At 41.0% G+C, this 15,818-nt stretch overlaps 1 protein-coding gene across 1 annotated transcript in view; it reads left to right on the top strand.

Annotated features, from left to right (window-relative positions):
- The window catches only part of ECA3 (endoplasmic reticulum-type calcium-transporting ATPase 3), a 447,643-nt gene extending 436,034 nt beyond the window's left edge, over positions 1-11,609 (top strand). The window contains exons 34-35 of the mRNA XM_089449125.1: positions 10,884-11,064; positions 11,195-11,609. Coding sequence (XP_089305251.1) covers positions 10,884-10,951 — 68 coding nt within the window. The 3' untranslated portion in view covers positions 10,952-11,064; positions 11,195-11,609. The remainder of the gene's footprint in view (positions 1-10,883; positions 11,065-11,194) is intronic.
- The last annotated feature ends 4,209 nt before the right edge of the window (positions 11,610-15,818 follow it).

The following is a 15,818-nucleotide window of genomic DNA, read 5'->3' on the forward strand; positions in this document are numbered from 1 at the left end:
TTGACACTGTTATTTTTGGACAAATGTCCCCAGAAAAACCCAATGCGGGAAAATTGGTGGAGTAGCTCTGAGGGTTTTATATTATTAAGCAGTAGTTTCTAAATACAAGTCTGGATGCCCTCTCAACAATCCAGTTACAAAGAAATACCACTGGCGGAGAAGAATTGTGAGATTACCTCACTCTACCCGGCAAATCCTGGTTGTTCCGACGGCTAAATCAACTGTCCCCTGCTACAATTACACTGCCCTACGCAGTATCTGCGTGGGCCTGCGTGGAGCTCTCTGAGGCTCTACGTCAGCTCAACTGGGAAACGTCTTGCCTTCTGGAGCAGTTTCCTGCCCTCCCAGCTCAAAAATGTCAGCTCCTCTACAAAACCTGGACTTCTACGTGGGTGATTGTGCTGCCTCTACGTAAGCCCTTTTGGCTCAGCGTCAAGCTCTACGTGGGCCCTTTTGGCACAACGTCAACCCCTCTGGTGTGTCTCTGCTGCATATCTTGGGCTCTGGAGAAGATACTCCAACCCAACTATCCCTACCCCTCAACTGCAAGAAATCTACTCGATCAAAATTTCCTCATGAGAACTTTTCACTTCAGAAATTCTATCACTTGATCTCTCGGTGTGTCTTTGAAATGACCCTCAAGCTCCCTTAAATAATCTTCTCATTTACATTCAACGAGACAAATTAAAAGCTAATCAATGGTTAAGATCATTTTAGCTTGATCCTCATCTTCTTCTAGAAGTTACAGCCACAATTAGATTAATACCCATTAATATTTTTAATTTACTAAGTTTAGACTTAGGGTCCCATTAAAAAATATTAATTATTTTAATAAAATTAGTTCTAGGTGGAATTTCCGAAAACACTTTCTTTGTTCTTTGGAATACATTTTCCCAAGCCTCCTTGCAAAATTTGAGGCCTAGAGCACATCTAATACTACTCCAAATCAACAAAAGACACATGTTTGCAGGTTGAAGAAAGCTCTCTATGGGTTGAAGCAAGCCCCTAGGGCTTCGTATGAGAGTATTGATAGCTATCTTATGACGCTGGGTTTTACAAGGAGTGAAGCTGACCCGAACCTATACTTCAAGTTTGAAAAGGACATGCCTCTCATTCTTGTCCTCTATGTCAATAATCTTTTTCTAATAGGTGCAGACCCTCTCATTTACCAATGCAAGAGGGAGTTGGCTTCCGAATTTGAGATGAAGGACCTAGGTTTGATACACTACTTCCTAGACTTGGAGGTTTGGCAAAAGCCAGGTGAGATTTTCCTTTCTCAAGGAAAATACATTGTGAAGCTATTCGAGAGATATAGGATAGTGGAATGCAAGTTTGTGTCTAGTCCAATGAAACTCAGCTTCAAGAAGCTATGTGGAAGTGTTGTTGGGCCCACATTGCATTGGCAAATCTTTTTGAGTATCGACAACTTGTGGGGCCTCTGATGTTCTTGGTAAACTCCCGTCTTGACATGTGCTTCGCTGTGAATACATTGATTCAATTTGTTGTCGAGCCTCATTACATACATTGGATTGCTGCCAAGAATCTCTTGAGATATCTATGTGGCAGAATCAATTATGGTTTGAGATACATTGCCCGAAATTTGAGGCTACATGGATATACTGATGCTAATTGCGCTGGTAGTGTGGTGGATCGTAAGAGCACGTCTAGGTGTTGTTTCTCTTTGGGGTCTACTTCAATATCTTGGATGAGCAGGGAGCAGAAATTGGGTGCTTTAAGCACCGCCGAGGCCAAATACATTGCTGCTAGTATGGCCTATTGTGAAGCTATTTGGTTGAGGAAGCTCTCCAATGAGTTGTTTGAGCACGTGCTTGACACCACCGTGATCTTCTGTGACAACCAGAGTGCCATTCGCCTTTCAGAAAATTCCATATTCCACGACCGCTCCAAGCACATTGATATCAGGTACCACTTTATCCGGGATATGGTACAATGGGGAGGAATCAGGCTCCAACACATCAAGACTGATGAGCAAGTCGTAGATATCCTCACGAAGCCTTTGTGGAAGGTCAAATTCTTAGCCTTCCAAGAGAGAATTGGATTTGTGGAAAGACCCTCTTATGAGGGCCCCACATGAGTTGGACATTGAGCTCTGGGAGTTCCTGGGAGCTTGGGGTATTTCTTGGACCTATGAGCAACCATAGGGTGAGTGGTTCACCTTCCCCTAGTGGTGCGCTATGTACATTGTGAGTGGTTCACCTTCCCCTGTAATACCCCATGATGGTTGACACGTGTGTAGGGTGAGTGGTTCACCTTCCCCTACGATTGACATATGCATAGGTGTTGATTTGGGGTAGCATCGGATGTGCTCCAGCCACAAAATTTGGTGGAGAGGTCAGGGCACATGAGATCTCCAATACCCAGAAAGGGTTTGGGCAGATTCTAAACAGATCAGGAGATATTAAAATAATTAGTATTTTTAATGGAGTCCCTAAGCCTAAACTTAGGGAAAATAAAATATTAATGTGTATTAATATGAATCTGTGTTAGAATGGTCCAAAAGACATGGATCAAGCCAGATCTAATCTTAGCCATTGATTAGGGACTTAATCTCGGCCGTTTATATGTCAACAGGAAAAGTATAAGAGGAGGCTTGAAGGTCACTTAGAGAATACACCAGAGTGATCAGCCATTCTATTCTCTAGAGCGGGGTTTGCTAAGAGAGATAAAATCAGTGAACGGGAGAGCAGCTGAGGGGAATTGAGTACAGAGAAACAAAGAAGGTAGAGATTGTGCTAGGAGAGCAACACAGCAGCCAAGGAGGGTGGCGCAGAGCCAGCAAGGGTTCACGCAGAGGCAGCAAAGTGCTGCGCAGAGCACCAGAGGGGCCAGCGTAGCTGACGCAAGGCCTCCTGGGGCTGACGCAGGCCAAGGAAGGCTGACGCAGGGCCAACGCTGGGCTAAGAGAGGCTAACGCAGTCTAGATTAGGTAGACGCTAGGGTTGCAGAGCAATTTTGTGCTGAGAAACTATCAAAAGGATTTTCCGAGGTTTTAGCCAGGAGATTTCTCTCAAATTGTGAGGTATAGTTGCTAAGGAAATTCTCTGTTGGGTAGACCAGTTTCGACACCCAGATTGTACTCTGATATTGCTTAATAAGAAAACCCTCAGATAGCTGCACCGATTTTCTCACATTGGGTTTTTTCGGGGACATTGGTCCAAAAATAATGGTGTCATATGGTGTGTTTGTTCTTGTTTCTTTTAGTTATTGATCTGTATTATGTTGAGCATGCACTGGTGTTTATTTTCATTATTTACTTTGTAAATAACTTGTTAAAGAAAAAATAACAAGTAGGTAGGAAAAAAGCAGAAAAGTGCATGAAGGGTTTCTAAACTAAGTAAACTTAGAAACATCAACATGGTATCAGAGCGTGATTGCAGATCACAAGAGGACTAAGAAACATCAGTCGAGCGGAGCAATAGCAGCAGAAAACAGCTGCCCCGAGGTGACAAAAGTTGTTTCTAGCAGTGCAAAGGCCATTAAGTGTGACGCAGAGCCAGCCAGAGCCACGCAGAAGAAATCGGGAGCTGCCGAGAGCCTCAGAAAGGCCAGCGTTGCTGACACAGAGGGCTAGAGGGCTGACGCAAACCCATCTTGGGTGACGCAGAGCCAGCGTGAGGCAGAGGGGCTGACACAGTTCACAGAGAGGCAGTTGTTGGAGTCTAGAAGGCTGCAGAAATATTCCAGAGTGGAGTTGGTGAGATTCTGTAGTCATAACAGTACATGACAGAGGAGTGCCAAAGGAGTTCTTACTGAGGGTTTCTAGCTGAGGAACCTGGATCAGCAGTGCAGTTTCACAAGACGATCAGAGTAGGGGGCATCTCAACAAGCGGCAGAAGGATTTCCAAGAGGGAAATCTGGACTCAGAGGGAGTCCAAAAGAGAAATTTCAGACGGGAAGTAGAGACTCAGAGGAGTCGAATAGATAACATCTAGGAGGGAAGTAGAGGAACGTCATGGCACTACACGGGGTAAGAGACCAGGATAGACTGGATGGAGCATCGAACTTCGCAGTTTGGAAGGCCAGAATCTTATTAGTGCTTGACAGGAATCGTGTCAAGAACTTTGCCTTGAAGGTTATAGCTATCCCAGTCGACCCCAATGATAACGACAAGTATGAAGAGGCGATGGCGAGAGCAAAGTGCATTATTCTTGACAGGGTCAAGGATTATGTGGTACAACATATAGCCGAGAAGGAAACAGCAATTGAGATGTGGGAGGCTCTCAAGAACCTGTACCAGCATACTTCTATGCAGAGAAGAATGTTGCTCAAGAACCAGATGAGGTCATATCAGATGAAGAAGGGTCAATCGATTGACACATTCCTCGGAGGACTGAATGAAATCCAAGACCAGTTGACTGCTATAGGAGCAACACCGGATCAGGGACTTATGGTGAGGACAACCTTGAATGTTGTCTCAGAAGATTGGGAAGTGTTTGTCCAGAGTATCCTGGGCAGAGGGACTCTCCCACCTTGGGACGAGATGTGGGCAGTTCTTCGCCAAGAAGAGATCAGACGGCATTGGAAGATAGGTGGTAGCAACAAAGGGATCAAGTTCAAGCAAGAGGAGGAGGATGTGGCCCTAGCATCTGAGGGAAAGCAGGAGAAGCAAAAGAAGAAAGATCTCTCCAAGATCAAGTGCTTCCACTATGGGGAGATGGGTCATTATGCGACCCAGTGCCCAAGGAAGAAGAGTAAGGGAGAGTCTTCTGAGACCAAGGCAGCACCAGCACAGGAAAAGAAGGAAGTTTTGACAGACGATGATTGTGCCATGAGTGCACACACACCACTTGAGTAGAAGTGGGGAGACATCGAGCTATAGTCAGGGAGACTACAGGCGATGAGGGGCTGGATCCTTGAGGTACCCAACCTCTTGGATTAGACCTTGCTAAGGGAACCCCGACTAGGAGTAGCAGGACTGGCTGAGTGGGTAGAGATAGATGCGGATGGAGCGGCAAAGAGAGTTACAGTGCAGGATTCCCGAGACATCGTAGAGCTAGCAAGCTACAGCAGTGCAGAAGGCATAGGGGTGTTGCACCAGTGCAGGAAGGCACAACGAGCTGTGCAATGGTGTGAGATGCAGGGAGTTGTTACAGCAGCCAGAGGTCAGAAAGGGAGCACTTGTTAGTGGCAAAGGGAGCTTCAGCATCAGAGGGTGTTTCTAGCCCAACAAGGAGGTCAATTGGGAGATCAGTTACTTACTTCTCAGTGATTGAGTTGCAATGCAGCAGTGGGCAGCACAATGCAACATGATGAGAGGAGGTGTAGTGCGGATGCAGTGCTAGGAGAAAGGACCAACAACAGCACAGATACAGAGGGAGCTGTCGTACAGATGCAACAGTGGCAGTGGTAGAACCATGGGCAACAGTGCAGAGGATGTTCGGCAAGAAGGCCTAGCATCAGCGTAGGTACCAATGCCAGATGATCAGAGTAATACTTAGGGAGGTGTATTGCTATAGCATAGTCCTCGCTAAGAGGGAGTGTTGATTTGGGGTAGCATCAGATGTGCTTTAACCATGAAATTTGGTGGAGAGGTTGGGGCACGTGAGATCTCCAATACCCAGAAAGGGTTTCAGCAGATTCTAAATAGATCATGAGATATGAAAATAATTAATATTTGTAATGGAGTCCCTAAGTCTAAACTTAGGGAAAATAAAATATTAATGTGTATTAATATGAATATGTGTTAGAATGGTCCAAAAGACATGGATCAAGCCAGATCTAATCTTAGCTGTTGATTAGGGACTTAATTTCGGCCATTGATATGTCAACAAGAAAAGTATAAGAGGAGGCTTGAGGGTCACTTGGAGAATACACCAGAGTGATTAGTCATTCTATTCTCTAGAGCGGGGTTTGCTAAGAGAGATAGAATCAGTGATCGGGAGAGTAGCTAAGGGGCATTGAGTACAGAGAAGGCAGAGATTGTGCCGGGAGAGCAGCGTAGCAACCAAGGAGGGTGACACAGAGGCAGCGAAGTGATGCACAGAGCACCAGAGGGGTAAGCGTAGCTGATGCGGAGGCTCCCAGAGCTGACGCAGGCCAAGGAAGGCTGACACAGGGCCAGTGCTGGGCTAGGAGAGGCTGACGCAGTCCAGATTGGGCAAATGTTGTGGTTGCAGAGCAGTTTTGTGCCAAGGAACTGCCGAAAGGATTTTCCGGGGTTTCAACCAGGAGATTTCTCTCAAACTATGAGGTATAGTTTCTAAGGAAATTCTCTATTGGGTAGGCCAATTTCGGCACCCAGATTGTACTATGATATTGCTTAATAAGAAACCCCTCAGATAGCTGCACTGGTTTTCCCGCATTGGGTTTTTCCAAGGACATTGGTCCAAAAATAATGGTGTCATGTGGGGTGTTTGTTCTTGTTTCTTTTAGTTGCTGATCTGTAATATGTTGAGCATACATTGTTGTTTATTTTCAGTATTTACTTTGTAAATAACTTGTTAAAGAAAAAATAACAAGTAGGTAGGAATAAATCAGAAAAAGTGTATGAAGGGTTTCTCAACTAAGTAAACTTAGGAACTTCAACAATAGGATGAGTGGTTCACCTTCTCCTTTGGCATATGAGTAGGATGAGTGGTTCACCTTCTTTTGTCGATGCCCCAACATACATCCTACCCATAGAGTCCAAGACTCATGGGAAGTACCTCTCATCTGGCCAATGAGTTGGGAAAAGTGGTAGGGACCATAGAATTTCCGATGGATGCATCGTGTACTACCGTACTCCCTATGACTAGGATGCATGGTGTTCAACAACTTGATCTAGGATCTTTTGAAGTTCTACCTCTGGGCTGACTTTTGTCAATGGAGATTGGTAAGGTCTTGTGACTCACTCTCGATCACTTCTTCTTCATTATTACTTCATGGTTCAGTAGAGTAGAGCAAAGATGACAGAGATGGTGTTGATTTGAAGTAGCATCGGATGTGCTCTAGCCACAAAATTTGGTGGAGAGGTTGGGACACATGAGATCTCCAATACCCAGAAAGGCTTTGGCAAATTCTAAACAGATCAGGAGATATTAAAATAATTAATATTTTTAATGGAGTCCCTAATTTTAAACTTAGGGAAAATAAAATATTAATGAGTATTAATATGAATCTGTCTTAGAGTGGTCCAAAAGACATGGATCAAGCTAGATCTAATCTTAGCTGTTGATTACGGACTTAATTTCGGCCGTTGAATCATCATCAGGAAAAGTATAAGAGGAGGCTTGAGGGTCACTTGGAGATCACACTAGATGATCAATCATTCTATTCTCTAAAGCGGGGTTTGCTAAGAGAGATAGAATCAATGATCGGGAGAGAAGTTGAGGGGCATTGAGTACAGAGAAGGTAGAGATTGTGTCGGGAGAGCAATGCAGCAACCAAGGAGGGTGACGCAGAGCCAGCAAGGGCTCATGCAGAGCCATGCAGAGGCAGCCAGGTACTGCGCAGAGCACTAGAGGGGCTAGCGAAGCTGACGCAGAGGCTCCCAGAGGTGATGCAGGCCAAGAAAGGCTGACGCAGGGCAAACGTGAGACAGAGAGGGGTTGACGCAGTCCAGATTGGACAGATGCTTGGGTTGCAGGGGTAGTTTTGTGATGAGGAGCTACTGGAAGGGTTTTTCGGGGTTTCAGCCAGGAGATTTCTCTCAAAATGTGAGGTATAGCTGCTAAGGAAATTCTCTTTTGGGTAGGTCAATTACAGCACCTAGATTGTACTCTGATATTGCTTAATAAGAAAACCCCCTTAGATAGCTGCACCGGTTTTCCCACATTGGGTTTTTCTGGAGACATTGGTCCAAAAATAATGGTGTCATGTGGTGTGTTTGTTCTTGTTTCTTTTAGTTGCTGATTTGTAATAGGAGCATACACTGGTGTTTATTTCTATTATTTACTTTGTAAATAACTTGTTAAAGAAAAATAACAAGTAGTTAGGAATAAATCAGAAAAAGTGCATGAAGGGTTTCTAAATTAAGTAAACTTAGAAACTCCAACAAATGGTACATGACGACAAGATGGCATGATGATGACAGATGGATTGGCAAGTGGAATTCTCCCTAGTTGAGTGGGAGTGTTAAAATTGGCAACTAGGGCCAAATTCCACCTTGGGACAACTCATTTGATGGAGATGATGATTGCATTGGATTCCTCTTTTTGAGAAGTCCAAGATTGATATAAAGATCAACTCATTTGGACAAGTAGAAGTGTGATTTTGAATTTATGACCACACATGCAAATTGTTCAAGTCGGCCTCAGCGAAATGTAGGCTGAAGAAGCCCAATGGATGTGTCTCTTCTTCCACAACAAAGTGTATAAATAGAAGAGACCTCACACCTATTTGGACAGCAATCACTTACACATTTCTTCTCTATTCATTAGATTGGTTCATACAGCTTGGGCAGCCTCTCTCTCACACGTGTGGCAAGGAGGATGATTTTCTGGACAGAAAATTACAGGTCGAATTTCAGACTTCAAGGGCAGGTTTGACCAAGGGGCATTTGACTGAATTTGACTTTGGTTTTTGGGCCAAAGATTCGATTTTCTTAGGCCACATTGCTGGGCACAAAAATCAAGGATTTATGGGCTGGTTGACCTTCCTTGACTTCAGGTTTGACTGCTGTTTGACCGCAGAAAATTACAGCAGTCTTCTCTTTCCTTTGAGCAAGTTCGACTGAGCTGTTTTGGGTTGAATTTATCCTCTTGATCAGGCCAAGTTTGACTAAGGAAGACCGAGCTGCTTTAAGGAAGAGTTTTTGCTGTTTTGACGAGCGTTGACTCTCTAGTTAGGGCTGAAGTTTGACTGCAGAATTTGACATGGTTGATTTGACTTTGTATTGGGCTAGTTTGTTTGACTTTTGGACTCTGTCTCTGCTGAACTACTGAATAATAGTAAGAAGATTTGATCAAAGGGTTTTACCCACATTGGGGTTTTTCCCGGGCATCCACCAAATCTGGTGTCCTCTTGTCTTGGCTTGTCTCTGCATTTGTTTATGTTCTATTTGCATTTACTGTCAATGTGATTAATGGTTAATGTGATTGCTACTGAAAATAATTGGAAGTTGTTATTGGGCTGCCAAACGAACATTGAAGTAAATTGTGCTAAGCAAAGAACATACCATTGCTATCTAAAATTAACAATAGCCAAGCACAATGAGAAACAGATTTTTGGTCAAAGACCAGGGCAAAACCCCACAAAGGGGAAAACCCAAATCAATTCTTTTTCTTAGATATTCAATCAATGTTCAGCTGAGATACATAATCCAATTCGTACATCCACAAACAGTCAAAGTCAACCAAGTCAAATCCAGTGAAAAGAGAGAAAATGTCAATTTTGGTCAAAATCTGATCTGCAACAAAAGGGCCAAAGTTTGGGCTGTGCAAAATAGTCAAACCTCGATCAACGAACTCCTGAAATCTTCGGTCAAAATCACAGGGTTGACCTGCAGTCAACCTGCCCAGAACAGAGATAACAAGGCTTTCAAACTGACTCAAAGTCTTCATGAAATGCTTGGCCTCCAAGACAATCAAAGAGCTCAGTCAAACAGATCCAAAATAGCCCAAGTCAACGCAAGTCAAAACAGAGAGAAAGATGCTGGTCAACGCAGAACTTAAAAGCTCCTTGTCTCCTTCACACATGTGAACTCCTGTGATTTCAGATCGAATGGATGGATGTGTGTGTGTCCAAATGAGATCTAACGACGCCATATTTATGTATTTCATGAAGTGGCTTTTCGCATTGTAGGGCCGACTTGGTCAAACTTATAAATATGAATTTTCTCCATCATTTTTCTAATGAAATTCTAATCGAGGCTGCCAACTTCAACAAAAATGAGATAATTTTATTAATATCCAACAAATGACCACAAATAGGTCAATGGGACTGCTAAGTATAAGTGTGTATTACAAAGTGGGAGTGCAAAAGCCACTCTAGAAAAGCATAAAACATTGAATCTAAGATTTGCTAAATAAGACATATAACCTGAGAGCGAGCAGATTACTAAGCAGTACTACATATATAAATAAGAGCTACTGAGAACCAAAGACTCTTGAGGAGGATGTCTTGCGTAAGGGATGTTAATCAACACCTTCCGAAGCAAACTACTTAGTGGGAGAGAGGGATTCCTTTCCCCAAGCCAAAGGTCCCAGTATCTGTATCTGTATCTCTCCTATCGTCTGAGGCTGTTGGGAAGAAGTTCCTGCTAGATGACTGAATAAGGACCTGGTACTATAATATCTGATCTGAAGTATGTCTTGCTGCCTGGATGGTGTAACCCTCTGCTGAAGTCTGGAAGAAGTCCTGTGTCTGCAGGTACTGTGTAAACTATCCTGGGATCTGAAGTGACAACATTGTAAGGGTTTCGCAGGTGAACCGTGGATGGCCTCCTGAGATCTTGTGGAGCTAGCATCTGATGGAGTGCTGCAATCTGCTTGCCTTGACTGCTTAGTGTTTTAAACTGGTGGCAAACATACTTAAAAATAATAAAATAACAGAAACCGAAAACTTGAATATTATTTGCTTGTGATCCACCATCTGCAGGGTAGCTCACACAAGATCTGTTTTGGCAGAATGGGATCCATTTATGGGCAGGGAGGATTTGTCTATGTGGTGGGTCATATGTGGATGCAGGCGGATCTATATCCATATCTGAATCTGAAATGTGGATCCGCAGATCCACCCTTAATCCCCTGCAGATCAGATATCACAGATTTATTATTCTCTGCTTGCTGGAATTTTGTTTGAATTTTTCTGCAGATACAAAAATCAGATTGTCTTGTTGGCATTTCTTTGCAATGTTTAACTTTAGTCATAGTGCCTATAATGGAATTTTGCTTGTTGCAAACGAAGTACGAAGGCTTTCTAACATCATTTTGAGTATTTTTCAGGGAGAAAGTTTGGCTTCAGGTACCGTAAGCATGATTCATTACCTAAAAGTCAGTTGCATGATAAATAAAGACGAGTTATTTTCCTATGAAAATATTCAATTTTGGATTTACCAACTTTATTTTACAAGGCCGCTAACAAAGGATGTACAACGAACTTACAGAGGTGCATGCCTGGCACATAGTAAGTAAAAGTCTGTCTTTTTAATTAATGAATTCACTTTATACGTGGCTCTATAGTTCCCCTCTTTTTCTTTGCATTGTGCAAGGCTTGGAAATGCTGAAATGTCAATTTGAGTATTTTTTGCAAACAGGAAAGGTGTTTACTTTGGAACGGGGAAGTTTACAAGGGAATTTTCTCTTGTAACATTTTGGCAATGTTGGAAAGAATCAATCGAATTGTGAAATTTGAAAACAGTAGCACAAATTAATGGAATATCTTTTGATATTGAGAGGAAAAAAAAAGACTACAGCGACTAGGAGAAAAGATCAAGATTTCCTAGAGAACAGATGATATCATTGATGTATTACAGCACACAGAAACAGTTAAGAAATTGACTATTTGTAACATGTATTTCATAATATATTTTCATTTTAGCATGATGTGCGCTCATTTGCTAAGCATTTGACTATTTGTAACCCATGTTTATAATATATTTACGTTGTAGCATGATTTACAACTAATATACCATCTAAAATCTCATGCCAAGAGAGATTTGAAGCACTTTACCCACTGTTAAATTGTGCTTTTTAGTTGCTAGAGAGATAATTTTCAGCACACATAATATGGTGATGATGTGCTTTTCTCAAAACAAATCATAAAGCAGTTTGATACATTTTCCTTTATGGCTTACAAAACACTCTTCTTCAAGGAGGTGGTACGAAAATGCATGCAATACAGAATACAAAATAAAATAGATACAAGTGCTACAGCAGAAATGTTAAATGTTAAGAACATAGCTACTGAGACAGTTTTCGGACAGCATATTAATGCTTTTCCTTTTTTCTGCTTCCTATTTTCAGACTTGAAGTGTTTTAGAAAACTATCTAGGTCACATGACATGAGGACATGGATGACAGATAGCTATGAGTATCCTACATGGGACAAGCTGACCACAGAAACAGGGCATGTAAAATATATATATAAAATCACCAGAATAGAGAAGAGTAGGGGCATTTTGGAGGAAATCTTAGGATGATGAGGGCCAAATAATTACCAACGAAGGTGCATGAAGCAGTTACACTGAACTCTCTATGAATGATGAACAGCTTTAATGCTTCTCATGTAGCACTCTCGAATCTCGTTAGGCTAGGAGAGATAGTTGGGATTGTTACTATGGGTTTATAGCCTTTTTATTATAGAACAGGAATTTAAGACCTACATCTTAAAATCTGAAATCTTTTATCTTTATAAATTTTTTATATTTTAGAATTATAACGATAAAAAAGTGGAAGAATAATAAAGTTGAAAGGAAGATTGTGTTTAAAATGTAAATACATAACAATAAATGAACAACTTGATACTCCAATAAGCCGAAATTTGAAAGGAACCAGTGATATATATATATAATATATAATATGGCCAATCGGAGTTAAAACTAAAAATGTGTGTTTTCAAACTTCTATGAGAGTCGGGATGAAGAAATCTTCATCCTTATAAGCCAAAGATGTAAAATAGACTCATGCAATGGCAACTAGATGCTCAAAGAAAGGAATAAATACAGAAATATGCAATAGATCACTTCAAGTAATCAACAAATACTATTAAATTCTACAAAAATTGAACTAATCAGCATTGAATAATCATTTCTTTTTGAATAAAATGAACATAAAATTAAATTAAATAATCAACTGTGAAGAACAATATATAGAAAGTCAAACTATCTTTTTTCACTACGTTTCACGTGGTCCCTTCTATCAACAAGATTGTTTTAGTTCTAGAAAGCTCAGAAAGGGAAATGGATCAAATGATAATTAACTTTCAAAGCTTTAGCATACCTTAACACATAATTCTCCCTCTATCCATTTGTAACTATTTTCCCCTTCATATGTGTAGAAATCATATTGGTACTTAAGCTCCTTAAATGAAATATGTTCATTAATTTTATAAGAGCATAAATATGTCTTAAGGGAAAAAGGGGTTACAAATGTATTTTATAACTAATGACTAGGCGTCTTGCTAGAACTTTTATATATTTATACACACACTCTCCTTTGTAACTCCCATTCATAATCAACAAAATGATTGTAAGGAAAAATTGTATGTGGATCATGTGGCTTCTAAATAAAATATGATCATATATGATATGCAATTCATCACCATATGTATCTCATCTCAAAATGTAATGTGCTATATGTTAAAAGATATCATAAAAAAAATTCACATGATTTTTGGACGCATGTTTCGAAAACAAATTTCTCTTTGAGTAGAAGTAGACTTAGAGGAATTAGAAATGAGTATGTTCAAAAGTATTTTTCCTGTCTTCTTGGAAGACCGGGTGGGCTTTCTTGAAAGAGAATGAGCAAAAGAGGCAACATAAGGAATCACATGATTAAGAGAAAATACAACTGAATGTTTGTAGGCATGGAGGGAAAATGTATAAGACTAGAGGGAGGATACATAGGATTAGTGTTACATCTATCATTAATAGGTTGCCTAGGAGACTCGAGAATACTAGTGATGCTAGGGTTTGTGGAATTTTTATCTATTGCAGTAATTGAAAATTATTCTTCTAACTGAAATTTGAAATTATGCAGTTTATTTGCTAAGACAAACAACGAATAAAATCACAACTACAATTTTCACCATAAAAGGATTGTTGAAAATAAAATATTGAAAACTGAGAACTTCTAGCGCACAAGAATTTTGACAGTTATTTTTAGACAATTGTCCCCAAAAAACCCAATGCGAGAAAATCGGTGCAATAGATGAAGGTTTTATTATTATTCTTTAGCAGCAATTCTGAATACAATAATTTAGATGCTCAACTGATAATCTAATATGAGGAAAATATTGGCAAAATTATTATGAGAATTTTCTCTCACCCCACAACTAATTTCTGTCACCGAAATATCCTCCCTAGACTCTGCGTTGAGCCTCCTGCATCACCCTCTGCGCAGAGCTTACGTTGGCCCTATGAGAATTTTGACCTTCTCTTGCCTCTTTGGAGGATTAGAAACCTTCTTCCCATAATGTTGTTGCCCACCTCTTCCACCTGCTACTCACCCTTTGGCTCTATCTTCTCTGTTGAGCTACTGCTACTGAGAAAATCGAATTGCCTGCGCAACTGAGTATCTGCAATGGTGTATCTCCATCACTACATCAACCTCCTCTTATAACCTACTATTGGAGCACCAATGGCCAATATTAAAACATAATCGATGGCTAGGATCATTTCTAGATCAATCCATGTGAATTTCTAGATGATTCTCACATTATCTTACTTAATATTGATTAATCAACCATATTCTCTAAGTTTAGACTTATGAAATATTAAAAAAACGGGTAATAATCTAATTGAGACACTTCTAGACAGAATTTCCAGAAACAATTTCTTGGTTTTGGACATCTCATGTATTCTAGCCTCTCCACTAAATTTTGTTGCTAGAATACATTCGATGCTACAAAAACTAATACTCCCTCTTAGCGAGGAATGTGTTCTAATACTGCACCCCCTGCCACAACACCTTGTTTCGACATCATATCCTATCACGTTGTTGATGTCTGGATGCTTTTGCCCCCCAATCACTGCGCAACTCTGATATATGTTGCATCTATGTTGTCGCTGACACTGCGATACTATTGCCAACACTGCAACTCCCTCTCATATGTTGCTACAGCAACTGCAACATCTGCAATTGAGAATCATCCAAAGTAACGTGTCCCTGCTACTGAAACAGGGTCTCCACCATACCCATATGTTCCCTGAAATAGACAAATTTAGCTCTCCCTAGAGCTTTCATGAGCATATTTGTGCCCTGCTCTTTTGTAGGAATATACTTTAGCTAGACTGCTCCATGTTGTACACAATCTCTGATGAAATGACACTGAATATCGATGTGCTTCGACATGTCATGAAACACTAGATTCTCATAGAGCTTTATGCAACTCTGATTATCACAGTAGACACTAGTCGCCTCCATCCTTTGCCTTTCGAAGCCATATAGCTTCGCAAGTAGCTGTGTTGCCTACCATATACTCTACTTCTGCAGAGCTCAAGGCTACTGACTTTTGCTTCTTGCTACACCAAGAAACTATCCCTAATCCAACACTGAAGCAGTAGCTGAAGGTACTTTTCTTGCTCCTTGAACTGCTTGCCCAATCTGCATCTTTGTACCCACAAATTCTTACGCCATTTCTTCGAGTATATCTAAACCCATACTTGATTGTGCTACAGACATACCTCAGAATATGCCTTGTTGTTGCCCAATGTACCCTCTTCGACTCTACCATAAACTGACTTAGGGTATTGACTACGAAGCAGATATCTGGCCTAGTGTTGACCAAATACATGAGAGACCCAATAAGTTGTCTATACAAGGTAGCGTCAACATCCTTGTTATCCAACGCATCTATCTTTTTCCAGTTGGTGATCATGGGCGTAGACATGGGTCTGCAATCCTGCATTCTAAACCTTTTCAGAATATCTATAGCGTATCTTCCTTTCCCAAGGAAAATATTCCCATCCTTCTACCATACTTCCAATCCTAGGAAATAGTGCACCAACCCAAAATTCTTCATGTCAAACTCTGTTGCCAAGTTCCTCTTGCAGTCCTCTATGAGCCTTGATGATCCTATCAAAAAGAGATCATCCACATACAAAACTAGAATGAGTGGTTCACCCTTTACCATCAAATAATAAAGGTTGGGATCTGTGTGACTCTTGATGAATCCCATCTGTTGCAAGTAGTTGTCAATCCTACCACACCATGCCTTGG

The sequence above is a fragment of the Pinus tabuliformis genome, chromosome X (genome assembly GCF_031772625.1).
Source record: "Pinus tabuliformis cultivar Carrire ecotype Pingquan chromosome X, CPIR1, whole genome shotgun sequence".
In the NCBI taxonomy this organism is placed as follows: Eukaryota; Viridiplantae; Streptophyta; class Pinopsida; order Pinales; family Pinaceae; genus Pinus; species Pinus tabuliformis.